Here is a 26696-nt window from a genome sequence, read left to right on the forward strand (position 1 = left end):
GACTTCTAACAGTTATGTAGTGCAAAAAGACTTTTGAACCCATAGAAGCTTACATCTTCTAATTTAAGGGAGAAAAATAAATGCACAATGTATGGAATAATCACAAAGGAGAAATACATTAGAGAAACATCTGCCCCAAATTAATACATTTTCTTCTCTACAGGTTAATTTGAAACAAAGCTCCTTAATCAGACATTACTTTTAAAATATATGTTAAATAATTCTTGCAATACATCAGCAGTTTGCATCTGTTATTCTACCCTTTTCTTCCAAGCCATAAGATTTGTACCAGAACATAAGTCGAATAGGACTTAGATTGTCTAAATTGGTGTTTCCCACATCACAGAACAAGATAAACTAGATTATTAATTTCTGTTATTACAAGCAAAACATAAATCAAACTAAGTGTAAATTAAACCCAATCATTATGCATTCAGGGCTTGCACTTAAAGGAAGATACCTTTACAGCTACTGGAAACTAAGAATCCCTTCAAATTAAAAGTGCATTGCTGAATATTATTTCAAAAATGCTGCATAAATGTTTTATTACAGGGAGACGATGTAAAAAAAAAAAACCAACTGAAGTGAATTTCTTCTTTTCACCTTATCTTTTTCTTGGACATTATAAAAGCTTGTGCTTTCTCTTCCTCTCCAGTTTTGAAGGCCCCAGCAAGTTACTCTTCCTTGCACAACAACTTCTGTTTTGTACTTAGCAGAGTAATATTATTAGTCCATGAAATAAATCTGCCATTGCAAAGCTATTATACACAAGTTCTTTGCAAAGAACAGGGTTGGCCATCCCTAGCAGAAATGAAATCACACAATCACTGTGTGCATTGCTCCACTCTTTCTCAAAGTTGCTAGTAACCAGGAGAAAGCTTCTGGATTTAATTGTATACAATTGCTACAGCTAATTACACTGGAACATGCATAAAGTCTTCGTCAGGAATTACCAATCAGAAAACCCCTATGTTCCATAGTATTATTTGGTCATTCTATATAGGATTTTAAATGTCTGGGGAAGCACTTTCCACTTGTTTTCCTATACTTAATATTGTGTGTGTACACACATACACACATATCTCCCATTTATTTGGCACTCTTTGCAGTATTTTAAGTGGTAGCTGCTCTCTGTGGTCTGAGACAAGTACATCAGATCAGTTTTTTGTTAACCTTAGTAAGAAAAACTGGCAACAGAGCAGTATTCCTGGTTAAATTGATTGTACTGCCCATATTTACATCACCTGAAAATCTTGTGTTCCATTTAGAATGTAATGACAATGCCTGCATATTATTATCCTGTGTGTTTTAATCAGCAGCAGAGCTCTTGAAGGAATGGTGAGGAATAAACAAAAACAGACCTATTTCTCTCCTGTCTCAATGCTGATTGATTATCAAATGAACTTATGGTATACCATCCAATTAGTGAACGTACATCAGTTCTTCAGTTAACAAATGAGCCTGACTAGCCACTAAGAGAGTTCTCAAGAATTTCAAATGACAGCAGAGCATAAGTAATTAAAGATAGCAATCATAGATGCTGCAGTGCTAAAACACATGAAGTATCTTGGCAGCAAAAAAGTGTAAATGACTAGTCTATAGTTAAAGCAGGATTAAAAAGACATAGCAAAGCTGATATGGGGTGTGGCATTCTTTCATTCTGAGGAACCATGGCATGTGAAACATGGCAGTTAATGTCTATGGAGATTCTCAGTCATCCAGGTCATGATTGTCCCAAAGGTGCTTTTTCAGAAGGCAACTGGACTTTCTTGTTTTTCTTTGAAGACGTTTCGCTTCTTCAAAGCTTCTATAGCTCTGATTGGATGGTGTTGTCTGCATCTCAAGCTGAGGCACAAATGGTACCTGTAGTCTGCAATCCTTCCGTTCCCCACCATCCTGAAAAAGCATCTTTGGGACAAGGCAGTTCATGTTGGACAAAGTCAGAGGTTTAAGCAGAAAAAACGTACAATGTTTTTTGCAGAGTGTGCTCCCTCTGCCTATGTTAAATGCCTTTCTCTCTCTGCTGTCTTCCAACATGAAAAGAGGCTAAAGTCCATAGAACAACTCCCCTCACCCCCAATTCTAAACAATATTTGGCTTGAGCATGGGCTCCTGGTGATCACCTGAACTTGCATGTATATTGACCTCAGAAAGAGGGGTTCTTCACCAGATGCTTCTGCCATCTGAGTTGGGGTAAGGCAGAATGGCAAAAGGCCCATTCATGCTGGCTATTTTTAATTGCTGATCTTGTTTATTTATGCATGTGTGCATGTATGTCTGCATCACTTTGTTTGATGTTGTTGGTCTTAGAAACAGTTGGTGGAAGGCTGTTGCATTCATCTACTAAGTACACAAACACTTGAGGGTTCCATCAATAAGGAAATATATTTTGGACCATGGAAGCCAAAACAGTAAATCATATAAAATGATTATCCTTTACTTACTCTTTTGGTTATTAACCCATGACCAATACATTGTTTTAATTCTATTTTCCTTCCTTCCTTCCTTCCTTCCTTCCTTCTTTCCTTCCTTCCTTCCTTCCTTCCTTCCTTCCTTCCTTCCTTCCTTCCTTCCTTTTTTTTTTTTTTGCATTGACTAAACTTTTGTTTTTAATTTTTATGTTCTCATGTTGTGAGAGTCATAGCAACATAGAGGAGCAAACTTTCTAATAAGGAACCTTATGGCACTCATTTTGACAAAATATTTTCTAAAATATTCTTGGGGATATTTAAAATCAGCATTTTTCAACCTTGGCAACTTTAAGATGTATGGACTTCAACTCCCAGAATTCCCCAACCAACTTCAGAAATTCATTTTCTAACCCTTGATTATACTGCATACTTTTGGTAGCTGAGGCCACAGACTGAGGTCTCAGCATGTTTCAGTATGTTTTTATAAGACTTTAATATCTTTCAAAAATTGATCAACTTTTTTAAAACATTGGAGAGATTTTGTTGAGCAGAATAGCAATGCAGTGACAAATATCCTCAAAAACATCATAGCAGGCTGCCTGGCTGGAACATAGAACAGCAATATTTTAGATATATACAAAGTCTTTCTATTTGTTGTCTATATAATATTGGCACAGAATTTTGGGAACTTAGACATCTGCCATAGAAAGGTCAAAATCTGGCATTTTACAGCAGCATCTGTCTGGACACTGAAAACAGATTGTTACTGTACTTGTTTGGATTTAGCAAGGCTTCTGCCTTGTTCACACTAATTTCTGTACTAATAAAAATGTTTATATAAGTACCATATTGTCCAATATGCTTATCTATTTTCCACGAAGGAGATACTATGTTTTTATGAAGGCTAGAATAATTCAAATCTTGCAACATTTTTTTTAAGTAAATAGATTTAGGCTGTCATTTTTTATTCATACTGTGCCATCAGCATGTAGCAACTGCTGTAGCCAACATGAAGGTTGCAACAGTAAATTTTATTATAGACTGGTAATTTAATTGAACAGATTTACATTTGAATAAATGGCCTCCTCTGGCATGCTGCATGGGATTAATTTTTTTAAAGTATACATTAAAAACAAACCTGAGACATAGCAACTCAATCCTGTTCTACAATATAACCAAAAAAAGGGTTATAGCAAGAATAAATATGCATGATTCTCCCTTCTACTGTATTGTGTAAGCACCCCAAATTAGCAGAAATAAGCAGTATATTTTCCATTTTAAAAAAGTACAAAATTTCATTGTACAGTATTAAATTGTATTCTTAAATATAATTTAATGACTCCCCTTATTTCGCAAAACTTAAAACATTTAATTTACTAAGCATTGAGAGTTAAGACTGAGTAAAGATTAAGGGTGACATCTCCTGTTAGACCCTGAAACTGGCTCTTAATATATTGTTTGAGTCAAATCTGTGAAACTTAAAAGATAGTTAAGAAATCTCGGATGGTAGGACAGATATCTCAGTACCTTGTTTTTTGAAGGAATTTCTAGCATTGCTAATGAGCCTTCACTCATTAATGACCAAATATAAAGCTATTTCTTTGAGTAATTAATCTGTACATTGATTCATATTATAATGAGTTTCTTCCACTTCTCTGGAAATTGGGTGAAACAGTTGTCTCCCTTAAATTCAGTTAAGAAAAAAACAATTCATGGGGAAGTTTTTGAATCAACCATTTAACAAACAAAAAAAGTCAAATAAAGGTCAATTTCTGCACATGTCACATATTCTCTAGGGCAGAAATATCCTCAAATTTCATGCTGCCATCTCAAGACTAGACAATTAGAACTGCTGAACCCTCTATATGGAATGGATTATACATATCTGAGATAGCATACTTTAAAGTTGCATTCCAAATAAGCCTAAAATGGAATAAAATAAGAATTATTTGTTTTTTGGGGGGGATCTCTATCAGTCTAAAAATGGATATTTGCAAAAGCATACTCTACCAGGTGCCAGCACCTACATAAAGAAGGAAAGAAAAAATTCTCTCAAGGAGCACAGGGGATAATTTTTGCCACAGTTATCTTATTCTAACTTCATTTCATTTTGTTTTCCAAAGAAGAAAGAGATTAAACAGTGAGTGTTTAACCTTCAATATTTCCCTAGCTTAAATTGCTATTTGAAGCTGTCATTAGCCATGCTGGGGAAAAAGAAAGGCATGGTTTTGCACTTATATTTTCAACTGTGAAATGTCGCTTTGTTGTTTGATGATGGGAGATCCCTAATCCCTAGTTTGGGAGTGAATTTTCTGCAACAATACTTATCTTGAAGGTAGAGGACAAAAAGCCTTCTATTTACAAACATCCAAAACAAAAGAGGAACAGCAGCATAAATAGCTTGAGGAAAAGATCAGCGTTGATCACTTTCACAAATCTTGGTTACTAAGATGACAGGAAAAACAAAAACCTATTATATGAAGGGAAAAAATGGCAATATGACTCAATCTGCACAATGCCTTTTTCCTTCAGCTAGAGAAATAGATTTAGCTGTAACAACTGACTGAAAAAGGCTCATATTCTGGATGTTGTTCACGTTTGAGTTCATGTTAAGCTTCCATTAAATGTTTTTGTATTATAGTTTCATAACATGAAACAAATTAGGGTTTCCATATGGATGAAGCCCTATCCAGATCTGAATAAAAAAAGCCAAATCCTGAATCTCTTAATGAGGCAGAGTCCCCACTGAATTAGATAGGAATTTTTCCAGCATAAAACTAAAGGCAGCAGGATTTGGCTCACAGGACCATCACGCCTGCCAAAGCAACCATACACAGAATGAGGTTTATTCTAAGTAAGTATAATCCAATAAGAGTATGTCTGAAAGGATGTGATAGACCTAATTTTTCCATTATTGCTCAGTTACTCCATGTTTGTTTATTATATAGATTTGTAAGGCCACCCGACTAAGCAATGACTCTACAAGCTGACTTGTGAAAAACAATCATGGGAAAATTGGTTTCTGAAGAAAACAAAATGTGAACTTCAGTTTCTGAATGGAAAATCAAACCTTTTTTTCAATGCAAACTGCCTTAGCTGCTTAATCTACATCTTGGCCTTTTGGGGTATCTCAATATGGATTTCTCTGAATAAGACTGGAAATTTGTGACACTATATGTAATTGCATCATATTTGTCTGAACCAGGCATACGTGAACATATAAAACTGTATTCATCTTGAGGAATACAACCTAAATCTCCAGTATTCTATTTTTTTAATCTAAATTGCTATTCTATAGATACTTCCAGCAGTAAGTTTTATTCAATTCAAATGCATTTCTAAATAAACCTGTAAATGACCAAATAGTTAAAATCTGTAGTTCTCATTTTTCTTGCTTACATCCAGTGCTTTTTTTGTAAAAAAAAAAAAAAGTGCCAGAACTCATACATGTTATACAACCCACCTTGCCTACCCTACAAAGTTCCATCCCAAAAAGGTGCCAGAACTCCATTCTGGGCGTTGTATGACAAAAAAAAGCCCTGCTTTCACCAATACAAAAGCTTGATTTTGTTTTATAGAGTAAGGGCTGTTGAACTGATGGATCAGAAATCAATACTAAGTTACAATCCAATGGAAGATGAGCTGCAATAAGGCCTTTTTTATTATATGACAAAGAAGCAAATCATCAAAATCATGTCTGTGAAAAAAATGGGTCCCAATCTAGGAGGCTGAAGGCTGCTGCTGATGGAAGATAGATGCATTACAAACAACTTTAGATTTCAAAAACCTCAGGTTGACTATCTGCTGTGGGAGATGTGTAGATCACATGATACTATCTAAAAGGATACATTTTTTTACAGTATCTACTTATTCAATATTTTTGTATTTGAAGGGCAAGCACAATCAAATATGTCTTAAAATTATAGGAATTGTGTATTGAACTCTTAATAGCTATAACAAATTGGATTTCAAAGAGGCAGAGGTCAAATTATCAGTATTCGCTGGATTATGGAAAAACAAGGAGTTCCAGAAAAACATCTACTTCTGCTTCATTGAATATGCTAAAGCCTTTGATTGTGTACTGTAGATCACAATAAACTGTGGCAAGTTCTTAAAGAGTAACAGATCACCTTACCTGTCTCCTGAAAAACCTGTATGCAGGTCAAGAAGCAACAGTTAGAACCAGACATGGAATAACTGATTGGTTTAAAATAAGGAAAGGAATACAACAAGGCTGTGTATTGGAAAAGATTGAAGGCAAAAGAAGAAGGGGACGACAGAGGATGAGATAGTTAGATGGTATCATTGACACAATGAACATCAATTTGGGCAGACTCAGGGTGACAATGAAGGACAGGGAGGCCTGGTTTACCATGGGGGTCACAAAGAGTCAGGCACAACTCAGCAACTGAACAACAAGTTGTCTATCTGCTGTTCTGATTTTGCTAACTTCAGCAGTCATAGGTTGTAGACTACTGTAACTGCCTGAGTTTGTAAGAACATTGTATACATTATATGAAGCAATTTCCGTCAGACATTTATTTTATAGTTATTTATATAAAAAATACAGTTTCCTTACATTAAACTAAAGAAATTTCTCTCGTTCTCTACGGAGCAATTATATTGTTTTATTTTTAAAAACAGTTATGACATCTGAAAATGATACATTGCATTTCTCAGATTAAATTATAATTCTAACAGAGTTTATGAACAATTCTATAAAAGGGCTTTATCAACCTTACCTTCTTTCAGCATTCCAACTTTTAGACACTTCATAAAACGACAAGCTTGACAGGATTTGCGTCTGCGCTTTGTGATTTCACATTCATTTGTTGCTGGACAGCTATATTCTATGTTACCTAAAATATTTAAAGTACATAAAAAGAAGAATCCATTAAGAAACATCAGCTATAATTTTGTTAATCAATTAAAAGAAATACAAATGTAACTGAAAGTCTAAACAAAAAAAAACATGAAATTGAAAATGTTAGGAGCTGGGCTTAATTTTTTTACAGACTTTTTTTTGTTTTTGCAAACAGTGTCTTATACCAAAGAAAACTAGAAAAGCAGAATATTAAAACCACATGGCCTGATGCAGTTTAAAAGTTTAAGTGGGCTATTGCTTAGCATAGTTTGGATAAAATTCAGCACTACTTTTTTGTGCGGCTGCTGATAAAAACAGGATCGCCAACATGATTGCCAAAATCCGATAACAGATATGGCACAAGAAGAAGAAGAAGAAGAAAAAGAAGATTGCTTAGCATAGAGCATTTTCCCACAAAATAATAAGTGCAGAGTATTTTAATCACTTTGCTATCGCTTCTCAAGGAAATCTATCTGTTTCTGCAACCTTTTATTCCCCAAGGTTTTGAGGTGAATGTAGCACCCAAATTTGTTTCAGCTAGAATTCATGGTGGAATTCTTAAAAAGAAATTCACTAAAGCTTCAGGAACTTAGAAAATGAAGCACTGGGCTGGAAAAAGTAAATATAAAACCATCAAAGGTAGATGGAGAACTTTTTTCCTATTTTTAGATTTCAGAATCCAACATTGGAAGAAGAATTTCATTCAACTTATGGAATTCATTGCTACCAAATAAAACAGTGGTAATTGCTTAATATGTTTAAAAAGGCCTAGATGCATGCAGGAAGAAGAGAGTTATCAATGTCTTTTTATTAAGATTCATTTTGTTAAGAAAGGGGAATTGGGTTTGAGAGGCAAAATACAACTGAATATCACCTCCTTTTCTTGATTTTATACTGTTTAAGAAATTCCTGAAAGCACCTGATTTTATGAAGCACTTGCTAGAGCTTCAGTCTACTTTAAGATAGGTTTTCTTGTGTTCTGTTTCAATATAATATGCTAATTCAAGCAGGGGGATATTATTTGCTAAGATGAATTTAGTTGTTTGACTAATATATGTGTTCTTACTGACTTGGACATTCACAATTACATTTAGTAGGTGCAATCTGTGGTGCTAGTACTTCATGGAAAAATAAAAGTGCTTTTCCCCCCCTCCGTGTTTCCCCATCTTGCTTTAGAAGTATTTTGTTACTTTCTAACCCTTTCCCCTTGTGATTAAGTGCATTAGTATCTTAATGAAAATGCATTCTCTTTATTGCTCTCTTGGGAAGTGGGAGGTCATCACACCAAATGCATAAATTGCCATCAGAGACAGCCCAGGCATAATTGCAATTTTGCTGCTCCATGTTTGCTGCACTCTGAGCCTCAAGACGTCCCCTGAAACATGTAGAGATTCTAGTAATTAGCATAGAGTATGCCTGGGACCAGAGCATTGATGAAATATTTCAGAGTTAATCACACTTTGTAAACACTGATTTATATTGACTACCTTTCTCCAGACTGATGTCTCCTCATTAAATATCACATTAGCAGGTTGCAGGATTGTACAGATTCAAATTCTCCACAACTGCTAACTTAACAAAGAGTTATACTATGCACAACATTATGCCTGTCTGTTATAACATATAAATGATGAACTAGAGTGAAAACAATGAATTAAGAGGGAACTCAGTATCTACTGAAAGAGCACAATTAAAAAATGTGGTGGCATCAAAGGCTTAGACTGAACTATATAGTCCCACAGATGCCCCGAACTCCTATTTTAAAAGAAATATAAATTACAGAATTCTATCAAACACTAGAAATTAAAAAAAATGTACTCTTAAGAACACCTACATAAAATTTAATTCCACTAAAACTAATAGATAAACCTAAGTGTGTATTTATTAATAGCAACACTGATTTAAAAATATACCGTAATGTTTTTGTTTTACAAGGCAGTCTGCCCTTTTTCTGCTTTGATAGGTAGACAGGCAGATAGGCAGACAGAGAGAAGTGCAGGCAGTCCTTTGGTAGGGATATTACTGCTTTTGATGTTTGCCTAAAGTAAATTTAAGTTGAAATGTGTTTCTTTGATTTTTGTAGCGAGGATTAGATGTGATATTTACATGTATACTTATTATCATCATCTCCATCTCTACTATAATCATCCACAAAATAAGTTAAAAACAAAACCTGACAGAAATTACAACATCTGAAGAAGCCATTTAAGCTATTACGCCCAAATCACTATTCAATATAGGAATCCAAATTAGAACATCCCAGGCACATGGCTTTCTAGTCTGGTTCATCATAACCTACCATAGAATAACTGAGTTCACCATAGAACTACCATTAAAAAGACGTGTTTTTTCAATGACATTAAATCTAAAATCTCGCTTTCTATATCTAAATCAGTGATGGCGAACCTTTTAGAGACTGAGTGCCCAAACTGCAACCCAAAACCCACTTATTCATCATCTGGTGCCGGGTGGGCGTGGCTGTGGTGGTAATGGCAGACTGGGTTGGACTAAAAAGTTCAATCAATCAATTCCAACTTTGCAAGATCTTTTTTTTCCCGCAAGAAGTTGAAATTGACTGATTTCAGTCAACCTTTTTTTTTTTGCACACGGCGGTGAAAGCCTAAAGCGAAAAGGTTTTATAAAACCCAGCTGAAGGCCTAGGACTGGGGTGACAGTGTGCGTGCCCACAGAGAGGGCTCTGATGCCACCTGTGGTACCCGTACCATAGGTTCACCACCACTGTCCTAAATCCACGGGGCATGATGCTCAGTGGTTAAAAATACTGAGCTTATCAACAGGAAAGCTGACAGCTTGGGTTCGAGATCCAAGCACTGTGCAATGGGTTGAGCTCTCATTACTTGCTCCAGTTCCTGCCAACCTAGTAATTAGAATGCATGCAAATGTGAGCAAATAAATAAGTACCACTTTGATTGGAAAGTAACAGTGTTCTATGCACCTTGGCATATAGCCATGCTAGTCACGTGACTACAGAAGTGTCTTTGGACAATGCTGGATCCTCAGCTAAGAAACAGATATGAGCACCATACCCTAGAGTCAGACAAAACTGGACAGGGAAAACTTTTACCTCTATATCTTAAACTCATCATTCCAAATCCTGTACTCTTAGGTAAGAGAAAACAGGTGTTGATCTTCTTTAGGTGACATTCTTTCAGATGTTTAAAGAATACTATTATATCCTTCCCGGTCACCTTCTTTCAATTTTATACCCAATTCCTTCAATCAATCTTCACATGGTTTGTTGTAGAAAGTTGTAATTTCTTAAGTCATCTTTGTAAATCATCGCTCAACCTCTTCTAATTTCTATGAATCCTTAAAGTGTAATGTTCAAACCTGGATATCATACTCAAGATGGGACATGATCAAAGCTGAACTGAACAGAGTATGGTAGATGGGTTAACATATTGAGCAGAATAGTGTAGTATTCAGATAGAAAGTGGACAAAGCCCTTTAGATCTTGTGTATGGGGGTTTCTCATTGTTTTTTTCAATAGCTTCTTAAAGAATGAATCAATACATCATAGTTTTCTATAGCTGTTAATATTTAATACACCCCAAGGTTCTCAAGGAACTGGCAGATGTGATCTCAGAACCAATGAACTATATTTTTCAAAGATCCTGGAGCACTGGGGAACTACCAGAGGACTGGAAAAGAGCTGATGTAGTTCCCATCTTCAAAAAAATGGATCCAGGAAATTACAGACCTATCAGCCTGACTTCAATACCTGAGAAGATTCTGGAAAAGATAATCAAACAACGAATCAGTAAATACCTAGAGGCAAACAAAATCACTACTAAAAGCCAACATGGGTTTGTCAAAAACAGATCATGCCAGACAAACATTATTACATTATTTGACCAAGTGACAAAATTAGTGGATCAGAGGAATGCTGTGGATATAATTTACTTGGACTTCAGTAAGGCATTTGATAAAGTAGATCACAACCTACTACTCAATAAGATAGAAAAATGTGGGTTAGACAACATCACCACCAGATAGATTCGTAGCTGGCTGACTGGTCATACTCAGCATGTGGTCCTCAATGGAACTGCATCTACATGGAGAGAATTGTGTAGTGGGCTGCCCCAGGGCTCTGTTCTGGGCCCAGTGCTCTTCAACATCTTCATCAACAATTTGGATGAGGGGATAGATGGGGAACTCATCAAATTTGCAGATGACACGAAGCTGGCAGGAATAGCCAACACTTCAGAAGACAGGTTTAAGATACAGAAGGACCTGGACAGACTTGAACACTGGGCGCTATCTAACAAAATGAAATTCAGTGGTGAAAAAAGCAAGGTTCTACATTTAGGCAAGAAAAACCAAATGTACAGGTGTAGTATAGGGAGTACCTTGTTCAATAGTAGTAACTGTGAGAGGGATCTCAGAGTCCTAGTGGACAATCACTTAAATATGAGCCAGCAGTGTGCTGCAGCTGCCAAAAAAGCCAACACAGTGCTGGGCTGCATTAACAGAGGGATAGAATCAAGATCACGTGAAGTATTAATACCACTTTACAATGCCTTGGTAAGACCACACTTGGAATACTGCATCCAGTTTTGGTCACCACGATGTAAAATGATGCTGAGACTCTAGAAAGAGTACAGAGAAGAGCAACAAAGATGATTAGGGGACTGGAGGCTAAAACATATAAGGAACGGTTGCTGGAATTGGGTATTTCTAGTTTAACGAAAAGAAGGACAAGGGGGGACATGATAGCAGTGTTCCAATATCTCAGGGGCTGCCACAAAGCACCTGAAGGCAGGACAAGAAGCAACAGATAGAAACTAATCAAGGAGAGAAGCAACCTAGAACTAAGGAGAAACTTCCTGACAGTTAGAACAATTAACCAGTGGAACAATCTGCCTGCAGAAGCGGTGTAATGATACAAATTGGTATGTACCTACTTTTTCTAGTAGTTGGAAAAAAAGTGTTCTGCAAGTAATAATAACATATCAGCCTGGCAGCAAAGGCTTTTAGGAAACAAGAATGACAGTACAGTTTATAATATCTTAGAAAACTTATTTAAAATTCTTATTTAATTTGCAGGCAATATAGTTTTCTTATTTACAAGCTTACATCCAGCTGACTGAAAGAATAACAAACTCTATGTACTGAAGTGCAAGGACATAATTTGTAATTTTTGTTTTATACTTTGGCAACACAAATCTCATAACCTAAACATAAGTGTGATGTTTTAAAATATTCTTGCTTCACGCAGACAGTAAAATTCATGTCAGTCTGAAATTTCTATACTTAACCCAAATAATATAGGAATGTTTAGAAGTATTTTTGTGGGTTTTCTAGCAATGTTTCTAAACATACAGATTTAAAATAATACAATCAGAGGTAAGCTGGAAGAAACAAATGAAATGATGTTAAAAATGTCTTCAATTTCTCTAAAAGAGCCAAAAGAAATAGCACTTCATGTACCTTATGATAAGCTTTCATCTCATTATGGGCCATAAAGTCATTGTTGTCTCTTAATGTCCACATAGATAGATCTTTTCCAATATAAATGGCAAAGCTATTATTCAGATAAAAGTAAAAGAAATTTTAAAGGGTGTTGACGTTTAGATAATGAGGAAAGTGGGTCATTTCCCTCTGACCCATAATTATTTTATAAATGTGTGTTCATGGGTTTGTGTAAGTCAGGGGTGTCAAACTCAATTTTACTGAGGGCCACATCAGCATTGCAGTTGCCCTCGGGGGGGTGGGGGAGTGGGCAGGGTGGGTGTGGCCTACTGGGTAGGTGTGGATGGAGTGGGTGTGGCCTATTGGGTGGGCATGGGCAGCTCTATGTTGTTTGCATCAAGGGTGCCTGTGGGGACCTGGACAGGAGTGGGACAGATCTGAGAGTCTCTGGCAGAAGGGGGTGGAACTGGGGCAAGTGCCAAGGCACGGTCCACTGGAGGAGCCTCACTGCCTGCTGAAACCCCTCTGCCGGAGCCCATCAAGCCGGATATGTGAAATAGGTGAGGGCCATTTGCTGGCCACTTCTAGGTGATGGTGCATTTCTTCAATCGTCACAAAGGGTGACACCTCCCCAGCATGCACCCAGGAGGCGGGCTGACACGGCAGGGGCTGGTTCCTTGTTGTTTCCAGACGGCCTTGTGGAGCTAAGACTGAATGCATTTCAGCATAGATGGCCACCACAAAATTGTACATTGGCTCCCGGCCGGCCTGGGCCAGGGCCAAGGCCAAGGCAGCAGGGGCTGTTCCCTCACTGTTTCCAGGATGGCTTCGTGGCCCACATGAAACTACCTCACGGGCCGCATCCGGTCCCCAGGCCTTGTGTTTGACATGTGATACATTTTCATTTTTTTTCTGAAGCAGCCAAGTTTATATAAGGACAGCAGAATAATTTAGGAGGGAGGGAGGGAGGGAGGGAGGGAGGGAGGGAGGAAGGAAGGAAGGAAGGAAGGAAGGAAGGAAGGAAGGAAGGAAGGAAAGAAGGAAATATTATCCTCTCCTATTTTATGTCTAATTGACAAAGTCAGCCAGTATTTGATGGAGGATATGCTTCTAGACTATATACTGATATCTCCCTTATCAAAAAACCACTTGGAACATTATGTTATTTCAGGTTCCAGAACAGCTCAGTTTACTAGGCAGCTCATTAATTCTCCTTGATCTATCCTGGCTATCAATACTTTCTGTGATAAAAAGAAGTTGGTAAAATAGATAAGGAAGTTATCCATATTAGAATGTAAAGAAATTTCTTTCACTACAAAGGCTCCAGTAATGAAGTCAGCTATTATGAATAATGTATATGTGAAAAATAAAAAAGGGCTTTGATAACAATGTTGAAAGCCTTAGTGCCACATTAGTTAAATGTGTGATAAAATCAAAAAAATGAAGCAGTGCTTACATTTAATTAGTGAGAAGATACTGGATCATCGGTAGATTGCATCAATAACTTATGCTTTTTGTACTAACAAATGACATGAGAAAGGTATGGCCCCAAACAGGAAGAGTAGGAAAATAAAACTTATTCAAGCCTTATTTTATCTTTTGACTGATACCCATTCAAGTTAATATCACTAGAATTAATAGTATTAAAATTATTGGAAAAAATGTGTAAGGGCAAAGTGTAGATTTGGTGATTTACAACACTAAGATCAGTGCTAGGCAAATAATTAAGCACTTCACTCTTATACAAACAAAGAAATGCATAGTTATTGAAGGAAAATATCCCCAAATATTTGAGTGTAATTCACAGAATTACAGAATGTATCAGATGGAAAGGAATCTATAGGACAGAAGAAATGAGTGCTCAGCACAGGAATCCACTAAACTATCTCCAACAACTGGACATCCAGACCCATCTGAAACCCTGCAGTGAGGGAGACACCACTATTTACATGCAGATTGTTCCATCACTACATGAAAATTATTAACAGGAAATTCCTACAAATTGTACAATGGGTAAATTAGAATCCCATTGTGCAATTGCAATAGCAACTGATTCAATACGTGTGAAAAAAATTATCCTTATGTACCAACCACAAAGTACCCCCTGAGACTTTTGATCAGTTCAAAAGTAACCAGGGACCTCTAAAAAATATCAAAAATATAACCGTTCATGCCACTAGGCAAAGAGAAATTGTGACTTCAGCAGCAAATACTGAAAGGAAGAAAGTAGCAGCAGTGCTTTTTTTCTAAAAAAAAAAAAAGGTGCCGTCATACAACCCGCCTTGTGTAACCTACAAGGTTCCATCCAAAAAAGGTGCCGGAATTCCATTCTGGGTGTTCTATGAGAAAAAAAAGCCCTGAGTAGCAGTGAGTGTGTATGACAGGCATAGTATTCAGGTATGAGAGAAAAGATGGTCCCATATGTAGCTAAAATAAGATTCAATTCTCTGTTTTCCTTCTGGATATGAAAGGGAGTGTGGCCACTTCTGTCTGGGAATTATGATCACCTAAGTCTTTTCAGAGTTTTTGTTTCCTTCTGCATGTCCATTCCTTAGCTCAGTTTGAAGAGCTAAAGTATTTTCGCCATAATCTGTCTAGGACAGATTTTCTCCATCTAGGCAACTTTAAGAAGGTGGATTTCAATGCCCAGAATTCCCCAACCAGCAGCTTTCCTTGTGGCCAAGATGGAGTAATGTTGGCCTAAGATAACCCATCCAGATGTTCCACTAGTTTTTATTAGATTCTATCCACTCTCAGAGGAAACTTCAAGATACAGGTTTCCTCGACTTACAACTGTTTGTTTAGTGAGCGTTCAGTTACAATGACACTGAAAAAAGTGACTTATGACCATTTTTCACACTTACTACCATTGCAGCATCCCCATGGTTATGTGATCAAAATTCAGATACTTGGCAACTGGTTCATATTTTTGATGGTTGCAGTGTTCTGGAGTCATGTGATCACTTTCACAACTTCCAACAAGCAAAGTCAATGAGGAAGTCAGATTCACTTTGCAACCGTGTTACTAACTTAACAACTGCAATGATTCACTTAACAACTGTGGCAAGAAAGGTCATAAAATGGGGCACAACTGACTTAACAACTGCTTACTTAGCAACAGAAATTTTGGGCTCAGTTGTGGACATAAGTCGAGGACTACCTGTATAACTAAGCTATAAATGCCCTTTTTTAGGATACATTTTCTACATGGATATTATGTATGTATGTATGTATGTATGTATTTATTTATTTATTTATTTTCCTGTCTATTATTGTTACAAATAACTCAACACAGCAAACTAATGCAAACACCAGGCTACCACTCCGTGGCATTTTGCTAGCAATGAAGGAAAGAGACTGAGGGATAGCAACCTCATAATACCAGGGACTAAAAACTGCCACTTCACCCATTTCCTCTTTCTCTTCATTGTGAGGCAAATCTGAATCCAACCTTAGTCTAGATTCCAGTTTGACTAATGCCGCTTCCTCAAAGATTGCTGAAAAACCAAGAGATTGCTAAAGTCTACTAAATAGGCAAATCTATTTTTCTCAGTTCCAGACAGCATTGAGATTAAGGAAGCATTAATATATACATTTTAAGTCATGGTTAGAACAGGTGCAATTTAGGGACACATAGAAACCATCAGCATCTCTACTGTGATCCTAATGGATGTAGGGGGGGAAGTCCTTTTTTGCATGTTATATATTTAGAGGGGCTTAAGGGGGGAAATTGCTATGTTACATCTTGCAAAGACATGTATTTTATCCCAGCTGTGTGGATAATTGGTTGGATGCCAGATGCTATGCAATTTATGTATATATTTTATTGATTGATTGATTGATTAATACATAATGCTTTGGATATCTGAAAAATCCACAACCACCACCTCTACCCTATCCATGAAAGTAGACTTTCAGAATCTTTTTTTCAGATTCCTGCACAAACTTGAAGAACATCATGGTTGCTTGAAGGAGTAAGCTCATTAAAACTAATGTGAACCAATAAGTAATCACACAGAGATTGAATAGCAAAGAGGTGTTCAATTTAGATATATGGGAATGTCCTGAACACTGGAGAAAAATGTTCTTTAGTAATGAGAAAGAAAATGCACACAGAAGAATAATTTACATAATAATTACATAATTTACAGTCACCCACCTGTTAGGTGTTATATAGCAGGATGATGCCAGTCCCAATTTGAAAAACATTGAACTAAAAATAATTTCTGAAATAATTGATGTTTTCTATATCACTGGTACTAGCAATAATACTTAGCATTTATAAATTAATAAATTATTAAATAATACTTTGATTTTTCAAGAAGCTTCAGTTACAATCTTAGGGGGCATTCTTAGGGAGGAAATGGACAGATAGTAATTTGTCCTTGAGCTATAAAAGCTTCATAGATTAGGTGAAATCTAAATAAAGTGCCTGATGCCTCAATCAGAATTTAAATATATAAAAATAATTAAGAACATATTTAAACATCTCTAGTTAGATTAATGACTTGCAGTACATTAAGCCAGTTCAATTAATTTCAACAGGACTTTTGGTAGGTAAGTAGCTACGAGGGTTAGTATATTGAATGTTTGATGTACCCCAGAGTTCTCAAGGAACTGGCAGATGTGATATCGGAGCCACTGAACTATATTTTTCAAAGATCCTGGAACACAGGGGAACTACCAGAGGACTGGAAAAGAGCTGATGTAGTTCCAATCCTCAAAAAAGGAAAAAAAAATGGATCCAGGAAATTACAGACCTATCAGCCTGACCTCAATACCTGGGAAGATCCTGGAAAAGATAATCAAACAACGAATCAACGAACACCTAGAGGCAAACAAAGTCATTACTAAAAGCCAACATGGGTTTGTCAAAAATAGATCATGCCAGACAAATCTTATTGCATTCTTTGACCAAGTGACAAAATTAGGGGATCAGAGGAATGCTGTGGACATAATTTACTTGGACTTCAGTAAGGCATTTGATAAAGTAGATCACAACCTACTACTTGGCAAGATAGAAAAATGTGGGGTAGACAGCACCACCACCAGATGGATCCGTAGCTGGCTGACTGGCCGTACTCAGCGTGTGGTCCTCAATGGAACCGCATCTATATGGAGGGAAGTGTGTAGTGGGGTGCCCCAGGGCTCTGTTCTGGGCCCAGTACTCTTCAAAATCTTCATCAACGATTTGGATGAAGGGATAGATGGGGAACTCATCAAATTTGCAGATGACACCAAGCTGGCAGGAATAGCCAACACTCCAGAAGACAGGCTTCAGATACAGAAGGATCTGGACAGACTTGAACACTGGGCACTAACTAACAAAAGGAAATTCAATGGTGAAAAAAGCAAGGTTCTACATTTAGGCAAGAAAAACCAAATGTACAGGTATAGTGTAGGGGGTACCTTGCTCAATAGTAGTAACTGTGAGAGGGACCTCAGAGTCCTAGTAGACAATCACTTAAATATGAGCCAGCAGTGTGCTGCAGCTGCCAAAAAGGCCAACACAGCGCTAGGCTGCATTAACAGAGGGATAGAATCAAGATCACGTGAAGTATTAATACCACTTTACAATGCCTTGGTAAGGCCACACTTGGAATACTGCATCCAGTTTTGGTCACCACCATGTAAAAAAGATGTTGAGACTCTAGAAAGAGTACAGAGAAGAGCAACACAGATGATTAGGGGACTGGAGGCTAAAACATATAAGGAACGGTTGCTAGAATTGGGTATGTCTAGTTTAACGAAGAGACGGACAAGGGGGGACATGATAGCAGTATTCCAATATCTCAGGGGCTGCCATAAAGAAGAGGGAATTAAGCTATTTTCCAAAGCACCTGAAGGCAGGACAAGAAGCAACGGGTGGAAACTAATCAAGGAGAGAAGCAACCTAGAACTAAGGAGAACCTTCCTGACAGTGAGAACAATTAATCAGTGGAAGAGCCTGCCTCCAGAATCAGTAAATGCTCCAATACTGGAAGTTTTTAAGAAGAGACTGGACAGCCATTTGTCCGAAATGGTGTAGGGTTTCCTGCCTGAGCAGGGGGTTGGACTAGATGGTCTCCAAGGTCCTTTCCAACTTTACTACTATTACTATTACTATCCATATAGGGGCTTTCTTTATTTATTAGATCACTTGTTTATATTTCACTTACTCTACAGTAATTACTGAAAGTTTAAAAGTTTAGAGAAGAGGAAACTTGTTTAGTACTTGGTTAATCAATTTGGACAAATAGGGCAAGACAGGCAAAACAAATCTGTCATTTCTTCTTTAAAATGTTCTTGGAAGGAAATGCTGATGCAAAGAGTTTTTAAAAAAACTTATATAAGGAAGGTGAATAATTTAATCAGGTAATGATGAATTCAGATTACACTTTATGTCAGGTTCATTGGACGTCTGCCATGTTTGTCCTGAAGCCAAGAATGAAGTATGGCCTTTTATTTTACTTAAAAATATTGGTTAAAAATCTGTAAACCCAAATAACTGATTTGATTTTTATGTTCTTCAAGACAATCTTTTAGACCTAACACCATATTATCAACTGAAAATTGTGTAACTGTAACTGTTGGAAGATACAAAATTTTTTGAAGACAGAAATAAAGTATTTTCCTATCATTTCAAAGATTTTTTTTTCTTTTTTCCTTCTATTCAATCTTGTCCAATTCTCAGAGACTGCCTGAATAGGCCCCTGCAGGTTTCTTGGCAAGTTTTTTTTCAGAAGTGGTTTGCCATTGTTTCATCCCTAGTGTTGAGAGGTCACCCAGTTAGCTTTGAGCCTAAGGAAAGTTGCTAGACATCTGCCAAAACTCTCCAAAGTCTAAACTCAGTGGTGGGATTCAACCAGTTTGCACCACTTCAGCAGAACCGGTAGCTAATTTTTTGTTGCCCAAACCCAGAATGGACTTCCGGAAGTGGCATCCACACAGAGAACCGGTTATTCACATATTTGAATCCCACCACTGTCTAAACTCTATTTTAACTGATCCACTTCTGAATTAATGCTGATATAGAAAATGACAATTATAAATCCACAGTTTATACTAAGTTCAGAGTGGCATTGACTTGCCATTATCACATCTCAATCTGTATCTAACAATTGGGTTAACTTACTCAATTATTACTTTCTGAAATCAGTTTTTTGTAGAATAGAACTACAGTTTCCCTATGCCTTGAAGAAACTTTCATGATTAACAATGGACTCATTTTAACTAATCCACGTAACACTTTTAGGAGTATTTGTCCCATCTTGAATCCTTCCCATAATACAGCAAAATAACAGCAATATAGACAAATTAAAAAAAGGTTCTGGGATTTATTCCATCCCTTTTGCCCTGGATTTTGTTCACCCTTTGCCCTGGATATCAAAGGAAGGAAGGTGTTCCATAGTTCACAAGAACATGGCTTCTCGATAGGCTAGGGAGGGGGGAATAGGAGGAAACACAAATACTGAAGAAATGATATTTGAGGAATGGGAACAAGTATAAACTAATAACAGTTTCTGACCTTAACAATCTATTGGTGGGAGAGGATAGATCTAAATAATTATATTCTCCAATTTAATATTGGAAAATTTGGTAATCAGTAAGAGTGGTCTTTGCCAGCATCCTAAAGAATGTGGATGACAATGCAGTCAATTTCATTTTTTCCCCTCTTGGTTACAATTTGATTCAATATTAATTATAGGATATGACCAAGCTGAAATCGAGGGAGGAGTCAAATGTGTCATCAATCATGAGTCCCTTTGTGTCCACAAGAGATCTAAGCCCAGCCCACCTTGAATCCATTCTACTCTTATCTTCCAGTAATTTCCCTTGGCTGTTAGTAGTTCAGATTCTTGTAGAGAGCTTAAGCTTGCAATAAATATTTATACCCATGTGAATTGTCTGGATCTCTCAATTTTCCTGGCACTTGACATTAATCTACACTTGTGTTGATGTTTCTCTACCCCATGATGCTGCCCATATATTCCCATATATTTATAACTGCTATTACCAGTGTGCTGCTCCAAAACCTGCATATGTCGAGTACATAGGGAGAGGATTAGTTTATGTGCATAGTACATAAGTAAAGAAGTGAATAAATACATAAAATTAAATTTAAGCAAGATGAAAACAGACAATTACAGTGAAGATTTTGGCTCAGATTGTGATCTGCCACCAAATTGCCTTGCCTTGCTTTGAGCTCTATTAGTTTGGTAGGAACTAAAGTTGTAGTCCTACATGGCAGGGTGCTGATTAGGTATTCTGGGTGGACAAATCAATTGGCCAGTTTATTATGGAAACATTGGAGCCAAGATTCATTTTGAGTATGAATAATACAATTAAGGAGAAAAATTGGTCCTATGGAGGTTATAGTGACAGCAACTGTGTCTTTTTTCTATGAAATCAATCAGTAATGTAATCACACCCACAGAATAGAGATAATCAATAGCATAGCAGGAGAAAAAAATTTCATATGGGACATAATGAAACATACTGCGTTGGGTTATATCTTGCTGTCTCATACCTAACATATATTTAACACATGCTTTCCATGCAAGAAGAACCAACCTCTATTGTTAACATCTCAAGGTAAGGTTTGGGAATATATTTGCCTATAAATCTGGTAAACTGTTTGGTAATTACTACATACTAGTTTGAGTTATCCAGATATTTTGAATTACATTAATCAGCATTCTCTTTACCCCTGATAAAGATATATGAGAATGGTGTAATATGTCTCTCATTCATCTGGATGGCTGCTCTAAATAATATGACGTTATATAACAATATAACATTAACAGAGTGTTATCTGATTAACAATAATGTATCTTCACAGATACCATCTCTTAGGAATGTAACTAGCCACGGAATCACTGTCTTTTCTTGCATGAAGAACAATATTGCCTTGCAGCCAATAAAGTAATCCACATGCAAGACAACAAACTCTATCAGTAAGTTAATTTAATTCCTCTAACACCACAGTCTTTTCAATATATCAGCTTGCAAACACATGAAGGGTGATCACACTCACAGAGGTTGAAATGGGTAGCATTCAACTAAGATGGAAACATTTTTTCTACTTGCTTCCACAACACAGTGCCCAGTGTACAAATCAATGAGTTATATGACTGTACTTTCTGACTGAACTGTAACAGTGGGCTTAAATAGGACTAGCCTTGAAACAACCTTGGATTTGCAATTGATACAAAGCTACAATACAGAAATTAATTGGGATGGATCATAGGAAAAATACACCCCAAATTTTGATTGTTCTGATTCACTGTTCCTGCACTTTTATGCATGAGCTGTTTATATCATGTTTAATAAATATAGTACTAGGATTGTACCATCTCAGTAGGGAAATTTGTTTATTGATTCATTAAAGTCCTTCTCCTCTCATAAGCAAGTTTACATTCATCCAATATTCACAAAACAATGAAGGTCTTCTAATTAGAACTATAAAGAGGACATCAGAATCACTATGCTATAAACCAGGTCCAATATGCTTGCCTTCTGCAATAATTAAAAAGTGGTATTTGGCTGTATCTTTAATGGAGGCAATATCATAACAGACATAACTAAATATCCATATACTATGTATTTTATATGGATGGGAGTGGTTAGGAAGAACTAGGATTATGGGTGCATAGAAAGTGAAACTACTGGTTACCATGGGTTTATTACGTATAAACTAGCAATTTTACTAATCTGCGATTGGCAAAAATGATAAGGTTCAAATAAAACAAATAAATGTATCAATAACTATACATAGACCGACTTCCGGTGGTTCCAGCGATGACGAATGGCGGCGTTTTACAAAGCCGCCCGTTCCTAGTGCGTGTAAAAGCCGCGGGACTTTGACAATCAGCTGTCCCGCGGCTTGAATCTCCTCCCTGGGAAAAAGGGAGGAGGAGAGCTCTCAGGTAGAGGTAAGAGCTCCCCTGGATTCCTGTTATTTTGGGGATCGGAGGGTAGAGCTCTCTCGGAGCCTGAGCAACTCCGCATTCCAGGGAGACTTCATTCCGAAGTTTTTGGGATGAAGCAAGTTGCCGCTTCCACATCTGCTTTTTTTTCCAGCTGCTTGTGAGTATTTGAAAGGAGACGGAGCAGACCAGGAGAGACTGTGCTTAAGTTTGATGGTGCCTTTAACTTCAGCAAGTTTCCTCTTCCTTTTCTTTTGTTCACTTTCCCTTTAGAAGAAAGGGAAAGTGAAAACTAAAATGGCGATCGTCTTTCTTGCCTGATTTGCATTACAGAGTAAAACCTGGATACAGATTAACTCTTTAAATACAGAAGTAAGAATTTGGCTTTTATTCTTTCCTCTTTTTTTCTCTATTTTTTTTTCTCTTTTTTTTAAGAACACTTAAAAGAACTGTGCCCTTTTTTTTTTTCAATAAGAATCTTTCTTCTTGGAACTTAAGAAAATGGCTTCAAAACGTCTGCCTCCCGCCCCTAAGGTTCCTATTTCTTCTCCAATGCCTCAGCCTGCATCTCAGAAACCAAAATCACCTCCACCTTCTCCTCCTCCTCCTGCAATTTCTCTTAATGATTTACAAGATGCTTTAAAACAGCATGCCTTGGATATTAAGGAGGAGGTAAAAGATCTTATAATTGCAGAGAGGGCTAATATAGAAGAATTATTGGAGAAAAAGAATAAACAAGTAAGAGACCATATCCTTCTGGCCTTTCAGGGCCTAGCCCTGCACATAGAAAGGATTGATGACCAGATGGAAAAGATTACTGAAAATGCATCAAGGATGGAATTTAGAATGCAGGAGGTAGAGAACAAGATAGAAATTACACAGGATGAACAAATCATTTCACAATATAGGGAGATGGAACACGCATTGCATATCAGAGGCCTGAAGGAGAACCCTCAGGAAGACTTAAAGATGCTTATTGTGAAAGATATTGCTCCTAATATTGGTTGGCGGCCTGAAATAATTGAGAATGAGATAGAAAAAAAATTTAGAGTTAACTCACGGGTTGCTAGACAGAGAAATCTACCAAGAGATGTGGTTATTTATTTTTCTAGAAGATCTATCCGTAATGAAATTATACAGGCTTTTTACAAACAAAAGTTTCAAATTGCTGATCAAGACGTGATAATTTTAAAAGAGATACCTCCAAAAATTTTAAGAGCCAGAAAAGATTTTACTTTCTTGTCTGATGAGTTGAAACATCGTCAAATTCAGTTCAGATGGGAGATTCCAAGAGGAATAATAGTAAATTATGAAGGGATACGTCACAGATTAACTACTGTTTCCAAAGCAAGAGATTTTTATCAGTCTATCTTAAAAGCAAGATTGTCACCACCTCCACAAATAAGGATGACGGAAGAGTCTCTTATGGCAGGAGCCTCATCAATGATGGTTATGGAACAAGCTGCACCGAATTCTGACATAAAAGAGCAAAGGATGACACGAGCTGCCCATAAACGTAAAGAAAAAGAGCAGTTGCAGAAGAGTGGTGAAAGTTTGGTTGTTACAGAGCCTGTGGGAGGGGCAAGACCAAAAAGATCTTCGACAGCAGATCTGCAGGCCATGCTCCAGAGGCTCCAGGCCGGTGGAGATGGTCAGGTTCCTGACCTGGAATGTTAATGGCTTAAACGTGCCCCAGAAACGAAGAAAGATTTTCCATTATTTGAAACAACATAATAATGATTTGATATGTTTGCAGGAGACTCATATAACTTTAAAGGATTCTAAATTTTTGATGAATTCCCGTCTGGGCACACATTTTACTGCTCCAGCCCCTGGGAAAAAAGGGGGAGTGGTAATTTATGTGAAGAAAACTTTTTCAGCTAAACTAATTGAGGCTGATTCTGAAGGAAGATATCTTTTTGTGGAATTATTATTACAAGGCCGAAAGGTTCTTATTGTTGGACTATATGCTCCCAATCAACAACAGAAACAATTTTATAAGTTGCTGCATGGCAAGATATCTCAGTTGGATTATAAATCGGTAATTTTGATGGGTGACTGGAATGGGGTTTTAGACCCAACTATAGACAAAAGAAGTTCCTCTAAAACTTTTATTCAAACTAAATTACCTATGACTTTCTTTGATTTGAAGGAAGAATTGGAGCTTATTGATATTTGGCGAGAAAGGAATACAAGTGATAGAGACTTTACCTTTTATTCTGATAGACACCAGTCATTTTCAAGGATTGATTTTTTTTTGATTACTAGTGACTTCCTCCCTAGAGTGAGGAAGGTGAAAATTTTTCCTAGAACATTGTCAGATCATAGTCCGGTGTGGATGGAGTTATATTCGGAAGACGGGAATAGAAGATCCTGGAGATTGAATGAGAACTTATTTAATCTGGAGGAGTTCGTACAAAAGTGTAAAGAACATTTAAAGGACTTTTTTACTATAAATATGAATAAGGGAACATCGATGTCTATGGTGTGGGACGCTAGTAAAGCATATATGAGGGGAATTTTGATTCAATTGAATAAAGTTTTTAGGGAAAAAGGGTCACAAAGACGTAGAGAAATAGAAGAAGAGATCAAATCAAAAGAACAAGAGTTGGTTCTTAACCCTACTGATAATAATTTAAAGGTATCTATAAAGATGCTTAAGGAACAATTTAACATGTTGATGGCAGATCAGGTGGCTACCAATCTGTCGTATATGAGACATAATACTTTTTGCAATGCGAATAAGCCTGGGAGGTGGTTGGCTTATCAGTTACGAAAGAAACAGAAAGCTAGAATTATAGAGAAAGTAAAATATAAAGGTACTGAGGTTTTTCAGCAAGATTTGATTAAAAAAAGCTTTTTGGACTTTTACACAAAATTATATTCAAGTGATAATATAAGGGGTTTGGATATAGATAAATATTTACAATCAGTACATTTTCCTAGACTTTCAGAGGAACAACAAAATGGGATGAATAGTTTAATTACTGTGGAGGAAATTGGCTTAGCTATTAAGCAGTTAAAGGTTGGAAAGTCTCCTGGAACAGATGGACTGACTTCTAGGTATTATAAGATTTTATCTGAAGAAATGATAGAGCCACTAAAGGAACTCTTTAATAGTATTTTGTTGGGTATGCAAGTTCCTCCTTCTTGGAAAAGAGCTTTTATATCACTGATTCCGAAGGAAGATCAGGATCTTACAGAGCCTAAGAATTATAGGCCAATTTCATTATTGAATGTTGATTATAAGATCTTTACAAAAATTTTGGCAAATAGATTAATGCAGGTTATGAAAGACTTGATTCATAGTGATCAAGCAGGATTTATAACAGGGAGATATATGAAACATAATGTTAGACAAATTATTAACTTAATTGAGTACTTGGATAAGAATAATCAGATTCCTGTGGCTTTTATCTTTTTGGACGCTGAAAAAGCTTTTGATCAATTGGACTGGCAATTTTTATTTTCTTTGGTAGAGAAAATGAATTTTGGGGATATTTTTTTACATGCAATTAAAGCTATATATCAGCAGCAATCTGCACAAATTGTTGTAAATGGGGGATTGACTGAGAATTTCAATATTCAAAAAGGGACAAGACAAGGATGTCCATTATCCCCATTGTTATTTGTTTTAACATTGAAAATTTTATTGATTCAGATTCGGGAATCGAAGTTAGTTAAGGGTGTAAAGATAAGGAAGAATGAGTATAAATTGCGGGCATTTGCGGATGATTTGGTTTTAATTTTGGAACAGCCGAATCAGGCGATTGATGGTTTATTAGAACTTATAACACAGTATGGGAATGTTTCTGGTTTTAAAGTTAATAATTATAAGACTAAGATATTATCTAAGAATATGTCAGTTAAAGAAAGGGAAAGTTTGATTAAAGCCACAGGTTTTCAGATGGTAAAAAAGGTTAAATACTTGGGAGTATATCTAACTGCTTCAAATGGAAAATTGTACAAGAACAATTATGAACCACTATGGGCAAAAGTCCAAAAGGATTTAATAGATTGGAAAAAATTGCAATTGTCATTGTTGGGGAGAATTTCAGCTGTAAAAATGAATGTTCTACC

At 36.7% G+C, this 26696-nt stretch overlaps 1 protein-coding gene across 10 annotated transcripts in view; it reads right to left on the reverse strand.

Annotated features, from left to right (window-relative positions):
- The window catches only part of ESRRG (estrogen related receptor gamma), a 495287-nt gene that overhangs the window by 133890 nt on the left and 334701 nt on the right, over positions 1–26696 (reverse strand). For all 10 annotated transcript variants that reach the window (XM_039336514.1, XM_039336477.1, XM_039336486.1 and 7 more), the window contains one exon: positions 7154–7270. In XM_039336514.1, the coding sequence (XP_039192448.1) occupies positions 7154–7270 (117 nt within the window). The remainder of the gene's footprint in view (positions 1–7153; positions 7271–26696) is intronic.

The sequence above is a fragment of the Crotalus tigris genome, unplaced genomic scaffold (assembly GCF_016545835.1).
Source record: "Crotalus tigris isolate CLP2741 ecotype Arizona unplaced genomic scaffold, ASM1654583v1 scf7180000017546.9332058, whole genome shotgun sequence".
Lineage (NCBI taxonomy): Eukaryota > Metazoa > Chordata > Lepidosauria > Squamata > Viperidae > Crotalus > Crotalus tigris.